At 41.7% G+C, this 27,269-nt stretch overlaps 2 protein-coding genes across 2 annotated transcripts; one reads left to right on the top strand and one right to left on the bottom strand.

Moving 5' to 3' along the window:
- Positions 1-315: 315 nt before the first annotated feature.
- psmc4 (proteasome 26S subunit, ATPase 4) lies at positions 316-8,929 on the bottom strand. The gene is made up of 11 exons (XM_080895790.1): positions 8,777-8,929; positions 8,180-8,278; positions 5,477-5,663; positions 5,021-5,167; positions 4,742-4,851; positions 4,026-4,119; positions 3,750-3,917; positions 3,568-3,644; positions 1,715-1,883; positions 1,221-1,276; positions 316-751 (listed from the first exon to the last, which is right to left on the bottom strand). Exons 1-11 carry the CDS (start codon positions 8,807-8,809, stop codon positions 638-640), a joined length of 1,254 nt encoding a protein of 417 aa, XP_080751916.1. The 5' UTR covers positions 8,810-8,929; the 3' UTR covers positions 316-637.
- An 8,955-nt stretch (positions 8,930-17,884) lies between these two features.
- On the top strand, positions 17,885-26,872 carry LOC308405287 (uncharacterized protein). The gene is made up of 5 exons (XM_080895809.1): positions 17,885-17,979; positions 22,161-22,520; positions 23,048-23,317; positions 25,854-25,907; positions 26,034-26,872. The coding sequence occupies exons 1-5, from the start codon at positions 17,886-17,888 to the stop codon at positions 26,129-26,131; spliced, it is 876 nt and encodes a 291-aa protein (XP_080751935.1). The 5' UTR covers position 17,885; the 3' UTR covers positions 26,132-26,872.
- The last annotated feature ends 397 nt before the right edge of the window (positions 26,873-27,269 follow it).

Here is a 27,269-nt window from a genome sequence, read left to right as displayed (position 1 = left end):
TTGATCCCCATCGATGAAGCCAAGTCCCACCCACAGAGTGAGTATCAGGTCTAAACGGGTGCTTCGGTGCCACAAAGATGAAATGAAAAGGCTGGTGCTGGTCCGGAGTGGTGACAACGCAGCGACTGCTGGATCTGAAAAATGAAGTCAGCATCGAAGCATCTAAAACTGCCGTGGCTCTAAGGTCCACCCTAAAATATGCGAGACTGCGTTTAAATCAATTAAAGTGACTCCCGCTTAATATTCTCCATCGAATAACAAACATTTGTTGCTGCTCTAATGGCTCAGCCAGAAGTAGAAAAACAATCACCATCATTTCCTGTTTTTATGGAAAACATCTTTAATGTATTTCTCGGGTTATTCAGACTACACACAGATACAAATGCTCTATCCGAGCTACAGTCAGGGCCAGATATTTTAGGAACCAGAGGAGCGCATGTAGGAAAACACACTCCTTCACATGGTGGTGTGACACGGGGCTGACGTGAGGCCACGAGCGCCACAGTGAGTAAATTTAGTCCAAAAATCAACGCAGGTCGTGAATTCACAAAAGACTCGCCGTAGTTACAGACACAGACGGAAATCAATAACAGACGTGTGTCTGGACATCTTTATTCTTCCCGATGATCTTTTCCGTCTACTTGTAGAACTCGTGCTCCTGCTCGTCCTTTTTGATGACCGTTTTGTAGGCTTTTTCAAAATCTTTGGCGAGGACGATGTACCTGTTCTCTCGCACTGCCAACATGCCGGCCTGAGACAAGACAAGAAGAAAAGTAATCAGTTTTATCTTATTAATGAAAGTAAATAAGGTTAAAACCATTATAAGTCTAATTTAAAGTTCCCAGAGTAAACACAACATCTCACACAGGTGGTTTTTGGCCACGTTTGGCGCTCGTTTTATGATCTTGTAGCTTTAAATTGAAATTGAGCCGACGCTTTTAGGAAGAGGTCGTCAACAAAAGGACGCCGATTCAGTTCCCTTTAGGTGGCGTCAGGAAAAGCATCGGACGGAAAACTCTCCCAAATTTAAACACGTGGAGCGAACGGCTCAAAAAAGCTTCTACATTTAAAACTGGCTGATCGAAGTAACATTCAGCTCACAGCCGATCAAATTTTAAGACGTCTCCAAACTGTATTTAACACATTATCACTAATAACTCATACTTAATGGATACATTATTTTAAAAAGTGTAAACAAGTAGGTGTAGCGCATAGCTCACCTCCTGGCAGATGGAGTTGATGTCAGCTCCAGAGATCTTGTCTGGTCGGGCCACATCTGTGTGTCAGTGAAGGCCGAATCAACAAAAACAGCATTCAATGAATCAGCAGCAGTGATGAGGTGTCTATGGAGGAGGTGCGATGTAAACAGTACGCAGGGAGCACATTTTCATCTCTAACACTTTACAATGCAAAGCAAGCCGTTGGTGCGTTTTATGCCAAACGCGAGTGTGGAAACCAGTTCGGCCCTGAATCCAAGTGAATAATGTGGAGGACAGACATGCAAAAGTAAACGCAGATGGAAGGACTCGCAGACTAAACACAACAAAACCTCCAGCCAAAGAAGTCAACAGCCCAGAGTCGGAAACGAAACCCAACAATGTAGAAACTCACAGTGAATCGTTTAAATGAGAAAACCTGAAGTGAGACAGTTACTACGTGCTGAGGTGAACGCTGCAGAGCGGGAACAAAATAAGCTCAAGGGCCAAAAGGATACAGTCCTCCAGGTCGACCTCCTCCGACAGGTTCATTTTACTGGTGATGGTGGAGAAAATGAGACGCTTCTGCCTGCGGTCGGGCAACGGGAACTCGATCTTCCTGTCCAGACGACCCGGGCGGAGCAGAGCCGGGTCCAGAGTGTCGGCTCTGTTGGTGGCCATGATCACCTGAAGACGGGGAAGAGGGGTTGACATGTTCTTAAAGCACATGATTGTAAACGTGACATGTGATGTGTTCACTTAATAAAGGCACAGATGATTATTCTTTAACTTGGACTGTCTCTCCACAGGGGTTTCCTTGAACTCTTAAGCTCTTCAAATGAAAAACAGAAAAAATAAAGAGAAAACCAACAGGTGGAGGTGATGGAGGACAGCAGGGAGTGACATCACTCTGCTGTAAACACCGTCGAGCTGCAGTGAGCCTGCGTCGTGTTGTCGGAAATCTTTGCTTTTTCATGGCATTTTCAACTATTTATAAAAAGATAACGCACAATGAGCTTTATTTATTACTAATCTCCCATTTATTTACAATGGTTATTATATGAAGTACCAGTTTGGAATACTTGGATCTCGCTTCTTTAAATCCTCCACGATCTGCCATTACGGCCCTTTAGATCTAATTTACCACTCCGACAGCTGCTGAACTTCTTGACACAGTAATTTTGAATTTTGGAAGAAAACACAGTCTTTGTATATTATTCTGTGCTGGGATGATGAAGAATGGGACTGGATACTGTGGTAGAATAAACTAATGTCAATGAACTAAAGGTTACTTAACTTTAGAGACGTGTGTTGTTTTTACTGGACGGGACAGGAGGAGGATTTACTCCAGGCTGTACGTCACGTAAAGTTCAGACTTTGGACAAGAACATCTGTGATATGTTAGGAATTCAGTCTCAGAATATTTATTCTGGGAAAACATCCAGAGTTAGAAGAAGATAAACATACTAAGAAAGTGGTCCAAACCAGCGTCACGACAGGCAGATTGATCCTCATTAAAGGCCTTAAACTCACTTTGGAAATATGGCGAAGAAATGATTCGGAAGAGTGGATAATCATTTCTTTGGAGGACTACTCTCGACTTGAGCTGCGTCCAAACAGGAAGCACCGTGGCGACTGAAGACCACATGATCTCAGTGAGATTTCCCCACATCGAGCGACTATAAAAAACAGAAAATAACCCGAGAAACTTTTCTCAGCTTTCAGGCGATCGCCTCAAGTGACTGCCAGTGAGAGCACAGCAAAGGCCGATTGACATGTAACCTGACAGTAAATATATTAGTGAGTTACCTAGGCAACCAGAGCCTGGAATTGTCTGCCTGCAATTGAACAGCAATCACCTTCAAAGCAAGCTTCAGACCACAAAGAGTAGACAGGATTTACCTACACTACATGAATCTGTTACATATGATAAATATGCTCACATAAATAAGCACAAATAAAAGCTGTTAATGATACAAATGAGAATAAATACGATACAGTGTTCCTGATTATTTCTGAGCGTGTGCATTTGTAACATTTTAACCATCAAGTTCCTGCACTTTTCTCACTGTAAGAACTATTTTGGCAGAGAAAAACAAATCTGCCCCAAAAACCTTTCTGGGTTATAGCATTCATCAGAACAGGAAGGAGTTCTTTGTACAAGTCTTAGCTGCACTCCATGTGTAAACAGCTCAAGGGCAAAATGTCCATTTAAGGTGCTGATGAATGACGCCGTGAGCCTCGGGGATGCTCTCTAAGCTGGATTGCAGCAGACGCAGTGATAACGATGCAGTGAATGAAATGCAGCTCGAGTCAGCACGCAGAGATGTGGTGCAGCCACAGGGGGAAACAGTTAAGAGGCTCGGCTCACCTTGACGTTGACATTCTGGTCGAATCCGTCCATCTGATTGAGCAGCTCGAGTAAGATTCTCTGCACTTCCCTGTCAGCTGCAGAGGAAACAAAGAGGTTAGACGGCCGAGTTCGTCACGCAGACAGTCGCGTGCAGGACAGGGGCTAAAAACAACATGTATAAAAGTCGGGCTGTTTCGTACCTCCGGTCTGTGCATCGAAACGCTTCGTTGCGATGGCGTCGATCTCGTCGATGAAGATGATGGCGGGGGCGTTTTCTTTTGCCAGCCGGAACACGTCCCTCACCATACGAGGACCTTCCCCCAAATACTTCTGAACAAACTCGGAGCCGACCACGCGGATGAACGCCGCTGCAGGCAGAGAGAAAATCGGTGAAACACAACTTATTATAAAAATCATATTAAAGCCTTTTAAAGTTAAATGTATTACAGGTGCACATCACGTCCTGCTGCACTTACCTGTAGTGTGGTGAGCCACGGCTTTGGCCAACATGGTCTTACCGCAGCCTGGCGGTCCGTACATAAGGACGCCCCTGGGAGGGTCAATGCCAATCTGAGGAAAGAGTCAGAAGGCTGAATATGACCGAGTGGTTCGTGATAAAAAAATAAGTCATGTAACATCCTTTGTTTACATTTGTTGCACAGTCATTGTTGACAAACATCTTCATGCATTTCTGCCACCTTCTGGCCGTAGCTGTGTACTACAGTCTACATGTATCCCCCAATGAGTCTTTTTTAAACTTTCATGGAGCTAAAATGTACAAAGTTAACATGTTTTATTCAACAGCGACTGAGATCATAAACCTATCAGGAAGGTTTTTACTGAGGTTCTCTCATACACATGTATACAATAATGGTCCTGCAGGTCATTATGAAGAATCAAGGTTAAGGTTTACACTGGCTTCACTTTCCAAACGCTGACACGACGTCCATATTTTATATACAGCCTGTGGCCAGAAGTCATGTGACTAGTTTGGAGCACGTCTAGGAAGCATAGACGACCACTGCGCTCAGTGTAAATCTCATTTTATATTTTTAAAACTTTCTTTTTGAACCTTTGTGTTGCACTGCTAAGACCAGGTGTAGTTAACACTTGGCTTTAGTTACCGTTTGTGCGTCTGGCGTTTAGCAGTGTGGACCATGACGAGTGTGAAAATGTCACTTGAATATCTGACCTGTTTATAGAGCTCAAAGTGTGTGAGAGGCAGCTCCACAGCTTCTCTCACTTCCTGCTTCTGAATGTCCATACCACCAATGTCGGCATACATCACGTCAGGCTTTTGGTCTGGAAGCAGAAACACACACAAGTTAAACCAGCTCTGATGGTTAAAGTGAACGCGCCAGCTTCAGATATTTTTAATGAGACGTGAGTGCAGAAACAAAGAAAGCTCCGGCCCACTGTGATGAGTTTCCACGACAGGGCTTGAACATGTCAGAGCCTGAAGGCTTCGTACCTGACGTCAGCATCATGATGCTGCTGTCGGCCTCCGGGGGGAGCACGTCCACCAGAGCGTTGCTGTGCTTATGTAAGGCCACCGAGGCGTTGGGCTTCAGCAGCTCTCTGTCGATGGTGCTCAGGATCCGCACATAGTAGTTCGACCCTGAAAGGTTGACAACGAGGAATGAGGAGGAGGAACAGGGCTCATTACACATTTAAGGCGTACACGGCACATGGCACATCTGAAAGCCGGAACATGATAAAGCCCGTATGCATCATCTGCAGCTTCATTCATTTATAATCTATGGGTTTAATTATTTATCACAGAGTCAGGTTAAAGGGCCTGCTGAAAGATAGCAAAAACAATTATTACTGATTTCCAAGTGATGTAATAATCCATTTATGCTAATAGAGAACCCTTTCTTTTGGTTTAGTAGATCTATTAAAGTTTGCCTTTTTGCCCCCACAGTACCTGTAGTGGAACCAACAATAGCTGTGTTCTGGTCAACAGCTTCCAGGAACTGGCCAATGACGAGAGGGATGCTCTGTATCCTCTTCACCTCCTCCTGAGCGTGCAGGAACTCCTTCTTCAGATTCTTCTGCTCATCTTTGATGTACTCCTCCTGCACCTCCAGGAACTCGAGCTCCTGCTGCAGCTTCTGCAAAGACACAGCAAAAGCAGCGTGAGAGCCTGCTGGAGATGAAGGTGGAGCTGCAGGTCACATCTGCAGCTTCTATGCCAAAGGCTGCTCAATGAAAACAGCCACAATAACTTCACCTGGATGATTAGAAACAAAAATTTGAATTCAAACTAAGCAAAATGTGAGAGTGCTGAAGGACACAGTTAAGTCCTGAGCAGAGGGCGTTTTGACTGTAAACTTTGTCTTGCAGGGACCACCAGCCCACAGTAGCACAGGCTGTTTATCCTAACCACACACACACTACGTGGAATTCTGAGTAAAAAATGATTTACTTGATTCTATAAACATTTTTTGAAATTTGTTTGACAGCTCCGAAACCAACCTTTTTTCCCAGCTGAGAAACACTGAATGTTCCAAAGACAAAAGCAACCGTTATTAAAATGTTCACCCTGAACATCCTCTCAACACTTCAACTATTGGTACTGTTACTGAGGCCACGTCCACACATTGTACATGCTCGGCACTTTTCCTCGACATTTCAAAGAGCAGGAAAGTGATGGTGAAGGTTTTTCTGTTTTCTTTCTTTCTTTCAGCATCTCATAGTAATACTACTTGCTCATGTATACATATGTCACTGTAATGAAAATAAACACAGATGTGCCACTCACACCAGAGTGTGCGTGTAACAAGCTGAAATGACACCAGAGCGCAACAAGTGGCAACAGCCGTGACACCATTTCTGGCATGTTTGTGAGGGCGACAACAGCAAGACAATGTGGACACAGAAAGCTGCAGACTAGGGCGATATGCCCTAAAGTCCATATCATGGTATAATTTGAAGCATGTGCGGGAACGATATGTATCGCGATATATTCTTTTCTTCTGTATAACGTATTTCACACACTATAAGGCACACTTAAAATCCTTTAATTTTCTCAAAAATCGTCAGTTTGCCTTTTGTATGAATTGTGGTTGTGTTTACTCACCTCGAACCGATTTTATGTGCTACACGGCGCGCAGAAACTGTCCAAAAATTATACGACTTTGGTAAGCTATGAAGCCGCCCTGCTTGATGGATTGTCAGAGCATTACGGCTGCCGTAGTCAGGAGCTTCGCGGAGTAATCTGGGTCCTAAACTCCATCATCTTCAGGTCCCAAAGTCAAACGAACATTGCAGCATCACAGAGTTAAAAACTGTCTAAATGATTTCATCTGTAATAAAATCATCAGCGTTGCTGCTTTACCAGGTGTAACTATTACGTTTAACATCCATGCAAACAGAATTTATTAAATTCAACGGAGTTAGAAGTTAGCAGGAAGTTAGCTCGCTAGTTTCCACCTAAACATGATATAGCATGTTCTGACTGAGAGGTTTTTGAAACTAATTCAAACGTACAGCTCTGCTACCACTTCCAACATAAATGAAACTAAACAGCAGTGGCGTTTGCAGGGTTACTGAAGTTGGACTAGCTGGTATATAATGTTGTGCTACGTGATTGCTAGCGACACAGCTATGTTAGCATAACATTAGCACAGTGAAGCTGGAGGATGAAGCCAACTTTTTTTCCACTCGATAAAAGTTGACGTGAGGGATTCTGTGGTCAGGGACAAATGCAATCGCATAGCAGGATGCTGTACACGGGCCAAACTTCAGCCTGGAGAACAACTGAGCTCATTCATTCACAATACGAGGTTAGTTATTAATATAGTGCAACTACATGGGAACAGAGCAGCTGGAGAGAATTCAACATTAATGAATCAATGGTACAGAAGTGGAGGAAGCGCAGTTTTTGGCTTTCCCCATATTCCAAAAGTGCTTTGTCTCTTTGTTATTTGCCATAATTTGCAGATGACGTCGTTTCCAGCTGCTGCAATGCTTTCGACCAAAACAGGCGCAGCTTGATGACACCATCAACAATTTGTTTGAAGCCTTAAGGGTACATGCATCCACATTTCTGTCAAGTGGACCCAACAAAGTATAATCCTGGATCTATAATGCACCGCCCACTGTTTTCCAGGCGGTGAACTTCAAATAAGTACGGGTCTCTCACTTGGTCTGTTTTGAAGTCGCCATTAATTTGCTGTTTGCTACTGAAGCAGATCAACTGAGTCAGCTGCACTACTTCTCCTGTGTCTTCCACCACATCCCAGCAGAAACCTGCTGATGCCCATGTGAGAAGAGCTTTGAAATCAGAAAAAGCCACTAATTTGGACCTAACTGCCTTCTACATGAACCTGTGTCCCCCACCTCTCACCTTCCGTTCCTAGCTTAGGAAGTAGAGTAGGTCACCTAATTGGGAGGTTGGTGGTTCTAATTCCCTAGTTGGGCAAGATAATGAACCCCAAGTTGTGAATGTGTGCATTAAAAGCACTCAGGTGTGTGAATGACGCAAGTTGTACAAAGATATATAAGAACCACTAATATAAGTGTCCTTTCACGATAGGATTTTTCAGGACTCCTGTAGTCTTTTTACCAAAGTGGACCCATTTAAGTGTGTGTAAATCTGTGAAACTTAAACAGCAGATAATAAGACCTTGTATCTGGTGTACAGGTCCTCCAGATCTTCTGGTTCTGGTGCCAGGAAGGAGAGTCCCGTCTGAGGTCTGGAGCTCAGTACCGCCGGCATGTCTTCCTGCGAAGGCGACAATAAAAACACAAACATGTGGCGTTATAAACAGCCCTCAGCATTCAGGGACAAAGCCAAAATCACAGAGACCCGCACAGCAGCTGCTTTACACAATCATCACAATCATTAGCTACTTTCACAGCTAGCTACCAATAACTGACTACTTTGCGGTGCTTAAAACACCGAGTTCCGCAATTAAACCATCATCTGACTAATTAATACACACATTTACTGAGTACGGGTTTACAAACTCCTCACATACTTAGAAAACAAATCATTTTCCTTGAGATCTGCGAACGTGATGCTAACATTAGCGGCTAACTGGATGACATAGCAGCGGCGCTGAGAATGAATCGGCAGGTTTGCGGTTCACCGTTTTAACGACCAGCAAAACAAACTGCGACACACACACGCTGACAGACACACTCTAACACGTGAGTTTACGAAAGCCCATCACACAGAATTCACTGTAAGAAAAGGAAAACCGGGGAAACCGATTCTTACCGGACTCTTCTCAACAGACACCAAATCCTCCATCTTCGAGTTTCTTCTTCCTCTACGGCTTCCGTAGTGCGGTTGGAAAATCACTGTAGAGGTGCGTTAGCGCCACCTGCTGAAGTGGAGTGTAAGCGTTCTTCTTTCTTTCTTTCTTTCTTTCTTTCTTTCTTTCTTTCTTACATTTGTACTGGCGGTTGGCAAACAATTGAAAGGTGCATTACCGCCACCAACTGGTATGGAGTAGGGTCTAGAACGACGCTCAAAAAAAAAAAAAAAAATCCTCAAATCCTTCCAAACAGGTTCCCCTCTTTTAAAAACTGAAATAAGGCCTGATAACTTTTACTTCCCGATTCCTTTCGCAACAAATCAACAAGATCCAGTTCGATTTTTAGGTTACTGAGATTTTGAATCAATTGTCTCCTCTCAACCTGATACCTCTGACACTGCAACATGACATGTTCTACAGTTTCAAATTCAAATTCAAATTCAAATTTTTATTTGTCACGTACACAGTCATACACAGTACGATATGCAGTGAAATGCTTAGACAACTGCTCGTGACCTAAAGAAAAAAAAAAAAAGAAAAAAAAAAAAGGAAAGGGCTATGAATATATGGAACGCCAGGACTGCCATAATGAATTAATTAAATACACCATTAAATAATTAATTAATTACATGTGTCATAACTATTTATTTAATTAATTAATTCCAATTTTAATTAATTATTGCCACATTTAATTAATTATTTAATGGTGTATTTAATTAATTCATTATGGCAGTCCTGGCGTTCCATATGAATAAGATAGGAAATAAATATGAAAAATTAAAGTGTAAATTTAACTAGGAAGGAATAAAATATAAAAAATTAAGGTTAAAAATGAAATAACTGTACAACACAAATTAGAATGAAGGGTAAATTTAACTGGGAAAGAATAAGATAAAATATATAAATTAAAGTTGAAAATAAAATAACTGTACAACAAAATACACAATACACAGTATAGAACTATATAAGAATGTATGAAGAAATATAAATAAATAAATAAATAAATATATATATACACACACACACAATAACAGCAGCTGTACAAGTATTAACTGGAAATGAAGAATATAGTGACCAGTGTTGTGCAACCCACATTTCCTCTACCCCACAGTAATCACATTTTCCAGTACTATGTTTCCCTATCATGAATAATATTCAAGCCAGTACGTCCAAATCTCAGTCTGGATATGATCACTTCCTCCCTCCTAGTCCGTCCTGCATTTCTCATTCCTCCCACCCTCCTTTGAATCTTAAACAACCATCGTCCCTTCCTTTCCTCCTCCCACTGCTTTTGCCATCTTGCTCTCATATCTAACCTTACCATACTCCTTATCTCTGCTTGGCCAAAACTAACAGCCATGTCAACCACCCCATGTTTTACGGCCTCCTTTGCAACTCTATCTGCCTTTTCATTCGCCCATACGCCATAGTGTGCTGGCACCCACAAAAACACGACTGCAAGTCCCATCATGCGTATCTGGGAAAGTGACTGCTGAATTTCCGCCAAAACATCTGCTCTACTGTCTGAGTGACTATGCTGCAGACTGACCAATGATGAACTTGAATCTGAACAAATGACAGCATGTAATAGTCTCACGTCCTCCACCCACTGAACAGCTAATAATATTGTGATCATTTCCCCAGTGTACACAGAAAGCCCATCACTAATCCTTTTACCCATTTCCACCAAAAACTCTGGGACCACGGCTGCAACACCGGTTTGACCGGTTGTGTTTTTTGAGGGATCCGTATATATTTGAACATAACTATAATATTGGTCAATGTAAACCTGTACCGCATGAGAGTTCAAAGCAAATGCCTTATCCTCATTCTTCTTGTTCAACAATGTTAAGTCTACTGTAGCATCAGGAAGTAGCCATGGAGGTACTGCTGGTAACGGCACTCTGTGACTAATGTTTAACTGATCCAGATTAAATTCTGTTGCTTGTCTCCCCACAATCCATCCAAAGCTCTTCCTTTCCCTCCTTTCTTTCTCCCAGCAAGGTTTAAGTACTTCATGCGTTTGGTGATCCTGCCCGTGGCCCTGTAAATTAGCCCAATAATTAAGTATGAGCTGCTCCCTTCTCAGTCCCAATGGCATCTCTCCTATCTCCACCTGTAAAGCTGCTGTTGGAGATGTTTTAAATGCACCTGTGCCTGATACTGAATATGGTCTAACTTTACCAGAGTTGTGTCTGCTGCTGAGTGCTATGCTACACACCTATAATCCAAGAGTGTAAGCGTTACAAACACCAACCGAGAAAAAGGAAAAAAGAAAAGAAAAAAATGCTGCCTGTAAATCAAAACTCGAAGTTTCGAGACACATATTTCAATATTTCCACGTACTGACTCAAAACTTTGAGTAATTCGAAATTTGCCACTGATACTAACTCAAAGTGCCAACTTAAAAACTCAAAGTTTCAAAGTTTGACTTAATAATTTGAAATTTGGAGTTAGTAAATATGAGATACCTATCCCAAAAACCTTGTGATAACTTTTCTAAAAAAACAAATTTTCTGTGACAGAAACAAATACAAAACAAACAACAACGCTCTCTTACTACGCAAGTAACCCCGGTGGAAGGGACTGTGGTGCTGACACTCATCAGTCCCCGGCCCCCTTCCTTCCGCTTAGCGTACAGCCTCAGGGTGCTGGACTTGGGGTGAAACCCTCCATGCATGGTAAGGAGCTTTCTTGTCTTTATGTCAGTGGCTTCTATCTCCTCCTTTGGCCAGCCTATTACCCCAGCAGGGTACCTGATCACGGGCAGGGCGTACGTGTTGATGGCCCGGATCTTGTTCTTACCATTCAGCTGACTCCTCAGGACTTGCCTGACCCTCTGCAGGTACTTGGTGGTTGCAGCTTTTCTAGCGGCCTCTTCATGGTTCCCATTTGCCTGTGGGATGCCCGGGTACTTGTAACTGTCCTCTATGTCTGCAATGTTGCCTTCTGGTAGTTCAATCCCCTCAGTTCTGACTACCTTCCCTCTCTTTGTTACCATCCGACTACACTTCTCCAGTCCGAACGACATTCCAATGTCATTGCTGTATAGCCTGGTAGTGTGGATCAGTGAATCTCGTTCACTCTTGGCATACAGCTTGATGTCATCCATGTACAGGAGGTGGCTGACAACTGCTCCGTTCCGTAGTCGGTATCCGTAGCCAGTCTTGTTAATGATCTCACTGAGGGGGTTCAGGCCTATGCAGAACAGCAGTGGGGACAGAGCATCTCCTTGGCTTGGAGTTGGCCTCTAGTGTTGTACGCCACATCCCCATTGAGTTATGAGTGATGAGTTTGAGTGATGAGTTTGAGTGAGTATTGAGTGATGGCCCCAACTGACCGAGTGCTCAGTGAATACCTCAGGCAGCAGAAACCCAAGAAAGAGGAGGGAGACGAGGAACCATCATGGAAGGACAGGCCCCTGCACGGTATGTACCACCGGCAGATAGAGGAGGTGGCTGATATCCAGAAATCCTACCAGTGGCTGGACAAAGCTGGACTGAAAGACAGCACAGAGGCACTAATCATGGCAGCACAAGAAAAAGCTCTGAGTACAAGATCCATAGAGGCTGGGGTCTATCACACCAGGCAAGACCCCAGGTGCAGGCTGTGTAAAGATGCCCCAGAGACAATCCAGCACAAAACAGCAGGGTGCAAGATGTTAGCAGGCAAGGCATACATGGAACGCCATAACCAAGTGGCCGGCATAGTGTACAGGAACATCTGTGCCGAGTATAACCTGGAAGTCCCGAGGTCAAAATGGGAGATGCCCCCAAGGGTGGTGGAGAATGACCGAGCTAAGATCCTGTGGGACTTCCAGATACAGACGGACAAAATGGTGGTGGCTAACCAACCGGACATAGTGGTGGTAGACAAACAGAAGAAGGCGGCCGTAGTGATCGATGTAGCGGTTCCGAATGACAGCAATATCAGGAAGAAGGAACACGAGAAGCTGGAGAAATACCAAGGGCTCAGAGAAGAGCTCGAGAGGATGTGGAGGGTGAAGGTAACGGTGGTCCCCGTGGTAATCGGAGCACTAGGTGCGGTGACTCCCAAGATAGGCGAGTGGCTCCAGCAGATCCCGGGAATAACATCGGAGATCTCTGTCCAGAAGAGCGCAGTCCTGGGAACAGCTAAGATACTGCGCAGGACCCTCAAGCTCCCAGGCCTCTGGTAGAGGACCCGAGCTTGAAGGATTGACCGCCCGCAGGGGCGTGCTGGGTGTTTTTTTTATATATATATATATATGTATGTATGTATATACATCGCCAGGTATTGTAAATTCTTGATTGAGGCTCTTTTACTTATTAGGTTATCATTACTTTTTCACACAGGGCCAGGTAGGTTTGGATAACCTCTATTCCCATAATAAGTGGTTTATCATTCTAAAACTGCAGTTTTTAAAGTCAGGTGATCTTTGTCTAATAATAAAATATAAAAGCAACTTGCTAACTAAGCTAGCTAGTGTTAGCCAATAACACTGCAGTCCACCCTCCTGTCCAGGTCATAATGTTAGCAGTCACAATTATAAAGCTGTAGCTTTAAAACTGGGCTTCACAAACCAACAGTTGATCTAAAGTTGGCTCTGTCCATCTTTTATATACAGTCTATGAGGAGGTTTGCTCTGAGATCTGTAAGAACCAGTGAGAAACAGGCCAGTTTGAACTGGAGAAGCAGTATGGAAACACAGCTAACACATTTTTTAACATTTTCTAAAGCCTGAGTACAAAGTTGGTGTTTTTTTTACATGTCTTAACCACAGGTAGGTGTGCAGAGGCAGCCCGACACTGTCAGTGGCTAAAAAAGTTGTTCAAGAGCGAGTGGTCTTCACACCTCTGCAAACGCACAGAGCTAGTTATGCATGTATAGTTTCCATCGAGGGTTCAACTTGTTGGCTAAATGTATGTATGTGGGAGAGACATGGAAAAGTACAGCTGTGACTCAGCGGTGCCTGTGTGAGGACTGAGATAGGTGAACCCCACGTGCCACACCGAGGCGAAACTCATTAGTGTTCATGTGCCAGAATGAACGGGCAGAGTTATTAGTTTTTGTAATCACCATTCTGACTTTTTGATTTAATTCAGCTTCAGATAGTTTCCAGAGTGTGTTTGTTCATTGTGTTCTTTTTAAATGTTTAGTTTGTATGTTTCAGTGTTTTATTGTTAGTTTTAGTCTCGGGTATTGAGGCAGATTGAGGTATCCTCATCAGAAACTTTTGAACACCCGTTGTTACCATTTTGTAAATTTGCTAATTTACAAATTTGCAAATTTTGTAAATTAGTCAGACGTCCCACGTTTGAGTCTGAAACGCATACAGCTCAAGAGCTGTAGGCATAGACAATAATATGACTGAATTTTTAGTCTTTTAGTAAAAATTCCTTGCTATGACTCTTGGGGTGTTTTTTTATACCTGCCTTGTTCATTCTGTTTAAATCAAGCTCTGACGTGAATACTGTCATTGTAATCTGGTGAGATGTTTTAGTGATGATGGTCTCGATCAAACTCCAAACAAACTCCAGAGCCGTTCATTTGTAGTAAGAGCATGATTTGACCAAACTACCAGCTGTTTGAGTTTGAGCTCAGTGCCTTCCTGTTGCCAGGTCTGCTTTGGAGGAAGCTGTTTGGGTTCGGTGCTTTTAAAGTTCAACAATTCACTTCAGTTCTATTTATATAGCACCAAATCCCAACAACAGTTGCCTCAAGGTACTTTATATTGTAAAGATCCCACAATACTAAAAACAAAGAAATCCCCAGCAATCATGTGACCCTTTATGAGCAAGCGTTTGTTGACAGTGGGAAGGAAAAACTCCCTTTTAATAGGAAGAAACCTCCAGCAGAACCAGTTTCAGGAAGGGGGATTATCTGCTGCAACCAGTTGGAGTGAGGGGAGGAAGACAGAGCCAGAGATGAATAATACGTAATGGTCAACACCATTGAGTGTTTGATTGTACTTAGACATGCTGTAAATTAAAGTGTGTGTGTATGTCTGTGCAGGTGTGTAACTGGGAGAACAAGACTTGCAGCAGAAAGCATTCTGAGTGCTCAGCTGAAGGGTGCTTTACAAACACCAGTCCTTTTACTATTTGATGTTAACAATAAGTTGAAGTGCAAAAAATTGCAAAAAACAAACAAAACAAAGACAGAACACAATGATACAGACACAACACTGCAATAGAAATGTGCAAAATCACCTTGGTGTATGAATGTGTGTCAGTCCAGTCACTGAGTGTCTGACAGTGAAGGCCTGAATGCTCTGGTACCTTTTGCTAGAAGGCAGCAGGATGGAGAGTGTGTGTGAGGGGTGTGTGGGGTCCTCCACAACGCTGGTGGCTTTGCGGATGCAGCGGGTGCGACACGTATCATCCAAGATCAGCATGTTTCTCCAAGTCCAACAACTTTCTGGGCTGCCTGAAATGTGTAGCTGGATGTTCAGCGTTGAGAGTGAAGAGCCGATCACACATCACTCCAGCTGTTCCAGGGAGTGTTTTCTCCTCCATCGTACCTCTGATACAGAAGGACTGCTTCATGACAGAAACAATGAAACGTCTGTAAATCGTTGAACAGTGTGGGAACATTTCTGAGAATCTGAAACAACAATGCAATGAAAGAAAATTAATAGAGAAGTAGAAAAAACAGTCTCTCTTTGTGTGTGCACTGCTAAGTACAAACATGCCGGGGACTTTTTTGTGCAAATCGTTGAGTAGAAATGTGCCAGAAACAGGAAACACAGAGAAACCATCAGCTTACAGTAAAAAAAAAACTCGCCTGGCTGTGACAACTGATACAAGATGCATCCTTGTGTACATCCTCTAATGGGAACGTCCTCCTCCTCCCTCTGTTTCATCACAGTACCAGTAAACACGAGAACCAAAAACACGAGTCCTGCAGGTGGGAGGAGTCACCAGAGGTGTGGACTCGAGTCACATGACTTGGACTCGAGTCAGACTTGAGTCATTAATTTTATGACTTTAGACTTGACTTGAAAAAATGTTCTAAGACTTGTGACTTGACTTGGACTTTTACACCAATGACTTGGGACTTGAATTGGACTTGAACCGGTTTACTTGAAAAGACTTGATATTTTACCCCAAATATAAAATTTAACATGCATATTATATAGAGATTGAAAATGTGACGTCATTCACGGGTAGAACCGCAAAGGATTCTGGGAACTCGTGGCAAGCGGTACTAGCGCAAGCAGGCTTTCAACTAAAATCAGTCACACAGCGATAAAAAGAAACACAAAAATGTCAAGAAGCTGTTGTATTATTAACTGCAATAGCCGGTCGCATGACAGCCACGGGAAGCCGACGGGTAAAGAGATCGGTTGTTATCGGATTACGTCGTTGAAGAGAAATTGTTCGAGCCATGTTTCCGAAGTAACAAAGACGCGACGGATGGCCTGGATTGCAGCCATTCAAAGATCAAATATAACGTCCTAGAACACTCCAGCTCACATGTTAGTCTGCTCCAAGCATTTCCACAAAGGTCAGTCTGCTGTTGTAGTTAATGCGTCATTTTTCTTAACATAATTGGTGATATAGGTTACAAGCAAGTCTGGCGCTGAACAGAAATTGTCGCGCTATGCTCCTTTGTTTGTTGTGCATAAATAGTGAATTGTCCTGACACAATATTGCGTTTCGCTTCTGTTATTATGGTACATTGACAAAAACACATACTTTTATTCACAGGATAAAACAGTTGTTTTGTATCACTAATTGCCCAGTACGATTACAGCATACAATATTATTGTCACTGCTACATTTCTGTGATGGGTACCAGAAATTATTTCTACTACTAATTAATTACCGTTGAGCTCAAAGGTTATATTAATAAACGGTTAACGAATGTGTATTTATGAAGACGATTTGTGAGACTGGTAAACTTATGATACGTACGATGGTCTTTCGTTCTACACGGTGCATTTCAAGGTCCTGCACCCATCCGTCGGTAAACTGTACCTGGGCTTGTTGCAGTGACCGGAAGTTACTAAACTTCATGAGTGTATGCACTCACTCCAAGAACCGTATAATTATAAATATGCATATAAATATGCTACGATGAGATAGCTGACTTCATCTAACTAGCAAATGTTGTCCAGGCTACGTTGGTGATGCAGTTTTTTTTAATGTGTATGATATTTTTGTCATGCGATTTTAAAGCTGGTCCTACAACCGCATCCAAGAATAACATGCAGCGTATCTCAGAACTGTCGGTGAAAATTATTCTTGGAGCTAGGTTTAATTGAGCTGCATTTTAAAGAGGTGCAATTTCACAATTTGTGTATATTTTCTAAGTTCACTATTTTGTCATGTGTTGAGAAAAACACAGATTTTAAAATTACATGGTCTAATATTTACATTTAGCATAACTGCAACATGCTTTTTTTCGGGGGTTTTTTAAAGACTCGAAAGGACTTGAAATTCAAAGTTTCAGACTTGTGACTTGACTCGGACTTTTACACCAGTGACTTGAGACTCGACTCTGACTTGCCTGACATTACTTGAGACTTGACTTGAGACTTGAGGATAAAGACTTGAGACTTACTTGAGACTTGCAAAACAATGACTTGGTCCCACCTCTGGGAGTCACAGCTCTGAGACACCAGGTACACTTTCCAACATTTTACTCTTTAAAACTGAACCTACAAACATATACAGTGGAGTCAGTCCCAAAGTGTGCAGCCAACAGGTGCAGACTGTCAGTGGATCTGCTCCTGTGCATCAGACTGACCCTTTACACCAACATGGTTGAGACATTCTAACAACACTCAGAGGAAAAGTGAAGTTTGACGTTGTAAAATTTTCATGACACCAAATAAACGTGTAAAAGGCTGAAAAAGGCTGATCCTGAAACTCACTAGACCCTGATGAGAGATGATTTCATCAACATGTTGGGCAGCAACCTCCTGCTGCAAAACTCGTTTTGCTTTGTTTTGTACCCCACACAGATTCGTTATGCTGGGAGGAAGTGACCCCCCCCCACACACACACACACCCCACCCTGGAGTATTTAATCTGCGCGCTCTCGCAGTAGGAAATCTTTATCCTGTGGTTTCAGTCAGGAAACATGTCAAGCGCTGTTTCGTGTGAGCGCCATCGTAGCTTGAATTTGTCAAAGTGGGGGAGGACATCATGGATTATTCTCTGCTTTGTGGTCTCAGGTACATGTTTGTTTTATTTTGTTAAATTTTGTGTTATTTTTGTGATGAGGATCTTGAACCGTCTCTTGAAATATTCATAAACGTATTTCTGATTTGGTTTCTGGCAATCTGACATTTCAGTTGCTTCTGTGTTGTTATTAATTTAAGAAGCTGCGAGCATTTCAGTGTTAAACCTCAAAGATACTGGCAGAAATGTGACCCTTCACAATAAAAGTCTGTCCTGAATGGAGACATCTTAGCTCGTCATGAATAAAGAGAATATTTTGGATCATGGTCTGGCATATGTTTTTTATGATCTTTCCCTCTGCAGTGAGGGGCAGAACTAATTTTCAGCCAAACTGAAAGTTAACCCATTTTTTCTAACTTTATTTATTATTCACATAAAAAGCTTGTAGTGAATGAATCTATGTGACTTCTTAGCTTGCTCTTTTTTTGATTTAGAGCTCATTCTCTGAATCTTTCTCTGCATTCGTTTCAGAATGGAACTCTTTAAAAAAATATATTTTTAAGGAGCTGCAAAGATTTTACCTTAGTTGACCCATTTCCTCTCTGAAGATGTCGATGACTAGCTACAAGGTAACACAAAGTACTGAGGTTACCTCTTCCTGTGGTTTAAACAGACAGATGTAAAATCTCTGCAGGTGCCAACCAGCTGAAACATGTAATAGTTTCTCGGGAACTGATAAAGTAAACCTTAACAACAACAATTCACAAATTAAAATGCAATCATGCTGGAATCGTTTAGTTTTGTTGGTACAGACATGGTGCTTATCATCAATGAGTGGCTGAAGCCTGTATGACCACAGTCTCAAAACCTTAACAAATGTGTGGACAGTTCTTAACTGTTACATGTTCAATGTTAAAGGTAACTGTAACATAAATGCTGTGTCAGATACTGAATTGCCTCCTAAAACAATCAGAATCCCAGCTGTTAGCAAACATGCAGGGATACACTCATTCATTCTGTCTAAGCTAACAGCTAATGTTAAAAGACAAACTCAAAAGTTGTCATTTTAAGCCACATAAACACGTCAGCTTTTATCTATTATATTTACCTGTATGTAAGAAGGAAGTGCCGCTGGGATCAAATCTCTTTGACCAGCAAAGGTAGCAGCAAGCTTAAAGACAAGATACTAGAGACGGTTAAATTCAACGATAGATATAAGCTCCAGATCAGATCCTTCTGCAAAGTACATTACATTAAAAAATATGAAATTCAATTCAAATTTATTTACACAGCGCCAAATCACAACAACAGTCGCCTCAATGTGCTTTATATTGTACAGTAGAGCCTACAATAATACATACAGAGAAAAACCCAAAAAGCAAGCACTTTGGCGACAGTGGGAAGGAAAAACTCCCTTTTAACAGGAAGAAACCTCCGGCAGAGCCAGGCTCAGGGAGGGGCGGGGCCATCTGCTGCCAGTGTGCTGACCTAGCAGCAGTCCCGAACATAACGATTTCCAAACAGCCAGAAATGTTAAAAAGCAACTGTTTGGGGGAGTGTAGCTGAGACTGTTTCACAGGTACACATGTGCCGCACTGTTTCTTGTGAACAGTCTGTGATGATAATCCACCCGATTCATGAAAAATGAAGAGACTTTTAATTAAAGACAGAAAGGCATGAACACTGAATGACGAGATAAACCACCATAACATATCACAGGGTTAAAAGAAACAAGTTCAAGAAAAGCTTGTCATCCATCCATATTCTCAAGTTCTTGTATACTTGTACACCCTTTGGTATCAGATGTAAAACTGCTAAGTCAGCACAGTGCTGTAGATGAGATTTCGAGTACACCATAAATGTTTTCGCTTTGTGAGCGTTTACGTTTGTGAGTGATATTCAGTCTGAAGCTCTGCCCGCAGCACAGAGGGAGCGCGTGCATAAATATCAGTATCATCAGCATAGAGGTGTGTTTCTGCTTCGGTGTGTTTTTCGGAAAAACACAGCTTGCTCAGATCAGATGAGATTAGAAAGTTTCACTTGTGCAGCTGTGATGGGAATTACACACATTCAGCATTTCAGTGAACTTCCTGACTGACTGCCAGCAGTTTAAATTCTAATGAGCTACAAATCTGTTAAAAGACTCATTGAAAGACCAAGCACTGGTCTCTCATAGAGAGCAAAGACACAAATGCAATGTAAGGAAAAAACGGAGCTTGGTGTTTATATCAAAGCACAACCAGTAGGACGCTGAGAACCACGAGAAATATGCATCATTATCTTTGTTTAGATTGTGAGGCAAACGCAGCCCAGCCCTAACACAAGAGTGTTGGTGCATATTAAGAGGTTAACCACTCCTATAACTGTAAGAGGATGAAAGCTAATGTTTCTCACTGAAACATTTAGCAAGAAGAGTTGTTGTTCCAAACTGCTTTTGATGCCGGTCCCAGACTTAAACTTCAGTTATGCACAAAGACATAAAGGAGAGTGCTGTACCAGCATCACGGTCTCTTCAGTTAGAATATGAAAAGTAACTTGTTGTTTATGTTTATGCTGATTGGTTGTTTTTGTCACTTTCAACAGTTTTTGCGCTTGAATTTGGCTGTTGGGAAATGTTGGTGTACACTGTACATATTTTTGGGGGAAGTGAAAATAGAAGCAAGTAACGATGCAGATCCACTAAAAATAACGTCTTCCCAAAGTTCTTCTTTCAGGGATTTTTAAAGAAAATTCCTCTGTGTCACTTCTTGTTTAAGTTCTTGAAGCGTGACCAGCAGGCGACCCTCACGACTGTTCTGGTTTCTACTTTACCTTCATTCATCTGCAGGAAAACTTTTATGCAATGTCACCTCTTCTTCTCACCATCAATACAGACTAAATGTTTATATCAGTAAAGAATTTTAAAGATAAAACAGCCTCCTCTGTTCTCATTACATACATGATGTCATTTGGAATGAGTCTGCCTGTCATGTGTTTGTACTGTATTTAATAATTTGCAGGTATCAGCGTTGTCTTTTGTCCTGTATCTCTACTCTCACTCAACCAGTTGCAGCCAGAAGTTTCTTCCTGTTAAAAGGAAGTTTTTCCTTCCTGCGGTCACCAAGTGCTTGTTTATAGGGGGTTGTTGCTGATATTTAGTTCTAATTACATACAATATAAAACACGTCGAGGTAACTGTTGTTGTGATTTGGAGTTAATGGATGAAACTGAAAGTTCCACTAAGAAGGTTGCTGTTGTTAAAGGATGTGTTTTAAACCAAACCATAATGTTTCCTGCGACCTGGATTTGCTTCTAGGATTTTCCGTGTTTCTGTTTTGGATTCCTTCATGTCTTGCTTCAGTCATCTCCTCTTGTCTTTGATGCGTTAGTATTCTTGTCGATCTAACTTCTCCTTATTTTCTGTTTTACTTTGAAATTTGTTCATATTTTCATGCCTTGCATTAGTTTTCCTTGTGTTTCTGATTTTCTTGATTAGTTTCACCTGCCTTTCTCTCCTGTGTCTAACACCTCCTCCAATCTTTCCTGCATGGTCAACACGTCTTCTATGCTCCTCAGTTGTGCTCCTCATGCCTGCTTGGATTTGATCTTTTGGACTTTGCTAGTGTTTTGTCTTCTGCATCAGCCTCAATAAAAGGGCAGCTACTCCTCCTTGTGCATTTGGGTCCCTGAAACAACAGTGGCCCTCGAGTGGCTCACTAAACAGAAACTTAAAATGTGGAAAAACCCAGTACTGTAAGTTTTGTCCCTGACTCCGTTTAAAGCTGACCCTTCCTTATTATAACCTTTGCATCCAGTAACTGCAGAGAAACAGTTTTAAAACATTCCCTCATGAGTCACATACTTACTGTAAAGCCTGTGAATTTCAGCCGCACTAGTTTATCAGACACGGAGGTATGAAACTTGGGTAGAAGGCTGCACTCCAGCTTTCCCATGACCACAAGACAGAAGTGGTTCTTCGTATGAAGCTACACATTGGTTGGTAAAATAGCCCAGTGATGACCACAGCCACAAATAATAAAACAGTGTGGTCTTTGGTTTGTGTGTCTGTGCTGCTGTCAGTGTATTCACAACCAATCACAGGTTTAAAGAGGAAGAGGGCATTTCTGTGTCACACTGCTCTTGGACATGACATCACAACTTCCTGTTTTTTAAAGCATGTTGTAAACACTGTTTTTAACGGTGCTATATCAATAAAGTTGTTTTTGACAGTTCATGTTTACTGGCTGTCTTTCAGGTGCTTTCTCTTTGGTCACTGTTCACCAGCCTGCTGTGCTCTCTGCAGCTCTGGGTCAGGATATCATCATGCCCTGTGAGCTCCGGCTGCAAGATGAGAAGCTCCTGTCCCAGCCCATCCTCTACTGGTGGAAATTAAATGAGATGGCTGCTGATTTCATACGGTTGATCCCCTCACAGACCCCGAACAATAGCCGTGCAACCCTTCTGGACAATAACGGGATGTCAACAAACAAGTCAATGATTCTGAAAAGTGTGCAGTGGGCTGACAGCGGGAAGTACCGGTGCAAGCTCTCGCTTCACACAGAGAGGAATGGAAATTTTAGGCAGAAGGGGGACACAACTTCCCTTGTGGTTTACGGTAAATACAAGGCAGAAGATTTGTTGTTTTTTTGTTTATTGCTTCACATGGGCGACCAAACGTAGTCACATTTCACAGTATTCACATCTACTGACTCTTGTTCTGCAGAGTTTGGCTGACAGAGAGGAGGTTTAAGGTTAAAGGTCAGGGGTTAGATTACATTAGACCGTGTCAGGAGGACAGAACAGCCCTCTGTGGCACGTGCACGTGAACAGTTTCCTCTGCAGACCTACAGAGCAGTCTGCAGAAAAGCTGTGAAATATTTGCTCTGAGTATGGAGGTAAAAAACACAGAAAGAAAAACAACGAGGGAAAGGCGACCTGTGTAAAAAGATTCACATGAAAGAGGAATTAAACTAGAGCTGACATCCTGTTTGATATTCTGTTTGAAAAAGAACTTTTAATTAGTGAATACATTTATTATTTATGTTAAATACTTCTGGTTCCAGTGATTAAACCCGAACTTCTGAAAGAATTTTATAAAAATATGTGTCTATGACCGTGCTGTACGTGTGTCTCTTGTTTCAGGCGCCACGGTCTTTAATGTCACCAAACACGCTCCCTGCATGCTAGGCTGTGAGGTCAGCGTGACGCGGGATGCTGGATTTTCTTTGCACATTTTTCACAACGGCCGTCGACTCCAAAATGTTACCTCAGCTCCAGGAGACGCCGACGCCGCTCTGCCGTACGTCACTCTCTCTGAGACCGTACCTCTGTGGTCGCGTGGGAAATACGAGTGCCAGCTGCACCTGAGGGATGACGTGATTACAAAGAGCATCTTCCACAGCAACCTGTCTGGTAATCAATTCAATTCAATTTTATTTATACAGCACCAAATCACAACACTGCTGCTAACGGCCATCTGCTGCAACCAGCTGGGGTGAGAGAAGGAAGACAGGACAAAAGACATGCTGTGGAAGAGAGACAGAGATTAATGACAAGAGTGATTCAGTGCAGAGAGGTCTGTGAACACATAGTGATTGAGAAGGGTGACTGAAACTCTTCAAATAAGCCTCTGCAGATGATCTGTTAGCTGTTTGACAACTACTCTTTCAAGGATGTTTGATATGAAAGGAAGGTTGGAGATTGGCCTATAATTAGCTAAGACTGCTGGGTCTAGAGATGCTTTTTGAGTAAAGGTTTAACTACAGCCAGCTTGAAGGCCTTCTGGTACATAGCTGATCATTAGAGATAGGTTGATCATATTTAAGATCGAAGCATTAATTAATGGCAGGACTTCTTTGAGCAGTTTTGTAGGAATGGGGTCTAAAAGACACGTTGATGGTTTGGAGGAAGTAATTATTGAAGTTAACTCAGAAAGATCACTTGGAGAAAAAGAGTCTAAGGGCATTGAAGATGATAACAGTGGGTGGATTATATTCTTAAACTTAGTTACAGCGCTTTGAGAAAGACATCTACTTTGATAAAGTCTACTCTCCACTGCTGTGTAATCAATTATTGTAAATGTAAATGTTATCAGGAAATGATCAGACAGGAGAGGGTTTTCAGGAAACACTGTTAAATGTTCAGTTTCTATGCCATATGTTAAAACAAGATCTAGAGTGTGATTAAAGTGGTGGGTGGGTTCTTTTACATTTTGAGAGAAACCAATTGAGTCTAATAACAGATTAAATGCCATGTTGAGGCTGTCATTTTTAGCATCTACATGGATGTTAAAATCACCCACAATAATTATTTTATCTGAGCTCAGAACTAAATTAGATATAAAGTCTGAGAAATCAGACAGAAACTCTGTGTAAGGCCCAGGTGGACGATAGATGATAACAAGTAAGACTGGTTTCTGAGTTTCACAGCTGGGGTGGACGAGGCGAAGCATCAGGCTTTCAAATGAATTAAAAGTCTGTCTGGGTCTTTCATTAATTAATAGGCTGGTGTGAAAAATTGCTGCCACACCTCCCCCTCGGCCTGTGCTTCGAGATTTCTGGTAGTTAGAATGACTCGGGGGTGTTGATTCATTTAAACTAACATAATCACCCTGCTGCAACCAGGTTTCTGTAAGGCAGAGTAAATCAATTTGTTGATCAATTATTAAGTCATGTACTAACAGAGACTTGGAGGAGAGAGACCTAATATTTAATAATCCACATTTCACTGTTTTACTCTTTGGTTCAGATGTGGATACTGTATTGTTCTTTCTTTGTGATTGTTTATGTTTAAGTTGTTTGTTGCTGGTTTTTAGTTTGTTTTTTGTCTTTTTGGAAGCTGACACAGTCTCTATGGAGATGGGTTTTTGGGGGGGTAGCAGGAGGAGAGAAGCTGCAGAGAGGCGTGTAAGACTGCAACTCTGCTTCCTGGTCCCAACTCTGGATACTCATATTTTGGGGGGTTTAATAAATTTGTCCATATTTCTAGAAATGAGAGCTTTTAGTGACCTCCGATTGAGTCAATCATCAGATTAATCATCGTCCTCCTGAGAGGAATCAATGACACTGCAGATTTTGAACAGTAAAAATTAAGCTTTACAGAAATTTTTTTAACAGGAAATAAGAAAAATCCTGAATTTCTGTGTGAGATTTTCTTTGCACGACTCTGTTCGCTTATGCTTCTTTAAAAGATGAGCTAAAATGTTTTTTAGGGGCACAGCAGCTGTGTGTCTGAAATCTGGACTTTATACTTTCTACAGTTTATTAAAGTTTTTGGTATTTCTTACTTTAATTTAAATTGTGAATTTAGTGATATATCATGTTATATTGTTGTAGTTAAGATGACTTCGTTGAATGAACATGAGCTAATAATTCCTTAATGATGTGATTGTCGTGCTTTTTCCGACGGCACAGCAGGTCGTCTGCTTTTATTTTATTTTGGTGTAGCTTTTCTTATAAATTTGACATTTTTTCTCATATAGTCACAAGTTTTCTTTTCATAAACTGGCCATTAAATCTTTGTAGATTTACTAAATGTTTTTCAGAAACTATTACTTTTACCTTATGGTAAATTTAGCAAGTTTTTGAACCCCTTTGCTCAACCTCTTCAGTGGTTATGTAAGTAAAGTGTCTAAAGACTAGGAAAGAAGTAACTACAGGTATGTTTTAGCATGCTTACCTAAACGACTAGCCTGACTGACTCACTTCGCCATCTTGTGGTACAACGTTGATATTACACAAAAGTACAGCCTGGCTCTCTAACAACTTCAGGCGCTGTCTCTTCAACACAGTACAGATTTTTTTGGACATAAAGTCCATGAAAGGTCTTTCTTTCTTTCTCCCTATGTTGACGTTCACTCTGAGGGGTTTAAACCGATTTCATGTACAATGTGTATCTTTGAAGAGGAAACCTGTTTAATCGTGAAAGGTTTTTTTCTCATTGGTTTCAGAAGTTGGAGAAGGTGATAAAAATGAGTCCACTACATGTTCATCAGCGCGTCATGGTGAGTTTGTCGTTTAAGCTTCTAGAAATATGCTCTTACTGGAAAAAGGACTCCAACACTGCACTCGTGTGTTATTGATAATGGGATCAAACTTCACACAAAGGGTTTTGTGCGTTTTGATTTCAGGCGTGTACCCAGAGCCGTGGTTCTTGTACGTGGCCCTCCTCCTGGTGCCTGTCACCGTCCTCATAGGCCTGTTGAGCGCCATGCTGATGTGCAGATGACTTTATCAGCATTTGGCTGGAATGGAGAGGCGGAGATGCAGCTGTGGAGATCCAGTCTGCCCGGAAATAATCAGAAATATTTAGTAAAGGTTTATCAGTGATAAAAGGCTGCAAATATTTATCAGTTTCCTCATCACTCAACTTTTAGAAACACATCAAGGTAACAAAAGACATTAAAGTGGTAACTATCGAGGGAACGAACTACAAAAACAAACAAAAAACGCTGCAAAATTTAACTGAAATGTTCACCACCAGGGGGCTCCACCCTGTTTTTTTCCCCTTTGCCAAGCCGCCATTGTAAATGAGGGTTTACTGTTAAAGAGCTGCCTTTAAGTAAAGGTTCAACTAACTCACCACACTATTCTTTCACAAAAACTGATATTACAGTACATCAGTAAGTAAAACTGACTCATGTCAAACGTTTCACAGATAAAAATCTCAAAGTGCTTCACAATAAAACACCAGAAATAAAAGTATTAGATGTCAAAGTCAGCCAGGACAGCCCAGCCATGTTTTTACCTCGAGATAATATCTGTTTGAGACACTATGCTGACATAGAGACACAGCGGCTACTTCGTTAAATTCTACTAACAGCTTCAGTTCATTATAAACGCAGAGTTTTTACAATAAGCACCTTAAAGCGCACGTTTCTGTTTCTTAGACGCTCCTGGTTTGTATTAGCGTGTTGTACCTTAAAAGCTTAACCAGGGACAACATCTACCTATCAGCTATGGCTCTAACTCCTACATACATGGGATCTTTATTAATGTAATAATGTTTACATGCATTACTAATGGAATGAATTATTAATCTAACTATAATATGTGAATAAACCGTGATTCTTACAGGTCTTTGTTTGTCTTTTGTGCATTTTATTTTGAAAGGTTTTGCTGTTGTGGATCTTTGTGAAACTTTGTTCTGGTTCCTCTTTCATCAGAAATGTGTTTTGTTTTGTTAGCTGTCACTTCCTGGCTCCTCAGAGGTATAAAACCATCGTTACGATTACACTCAGAGTTTTTTCTTTATGAACTGAAACATTTCTTGTAATTTTAACATCTCAGATGATGTTAGTCATTCATACGTTGCTGCATAGTCTGGATTACCAAAAACCAGCATCTCGAGTTTCATCTCCACTGAA

Source organism: Rhamphochromis sp. 'chilingali' (genome assembly GCF_963969265.1).
Source record: "Rhamphochromis sp. 'chilingali' genome assembly, chromosome: 11".
Classification (NCBI taxonomy): domain Eukaryota; kingdom Metazoa; phylum Chordata; class Actinopteri; order Cichliformes; family Cichlidae; genus Rhamphochromis; species Rhamphochromis sp. 'chilingali'.
Note: the sequence above shows the minus strand (reverse complement) of the source record. Positions and strands in the feature narration are given on the sequence as shown.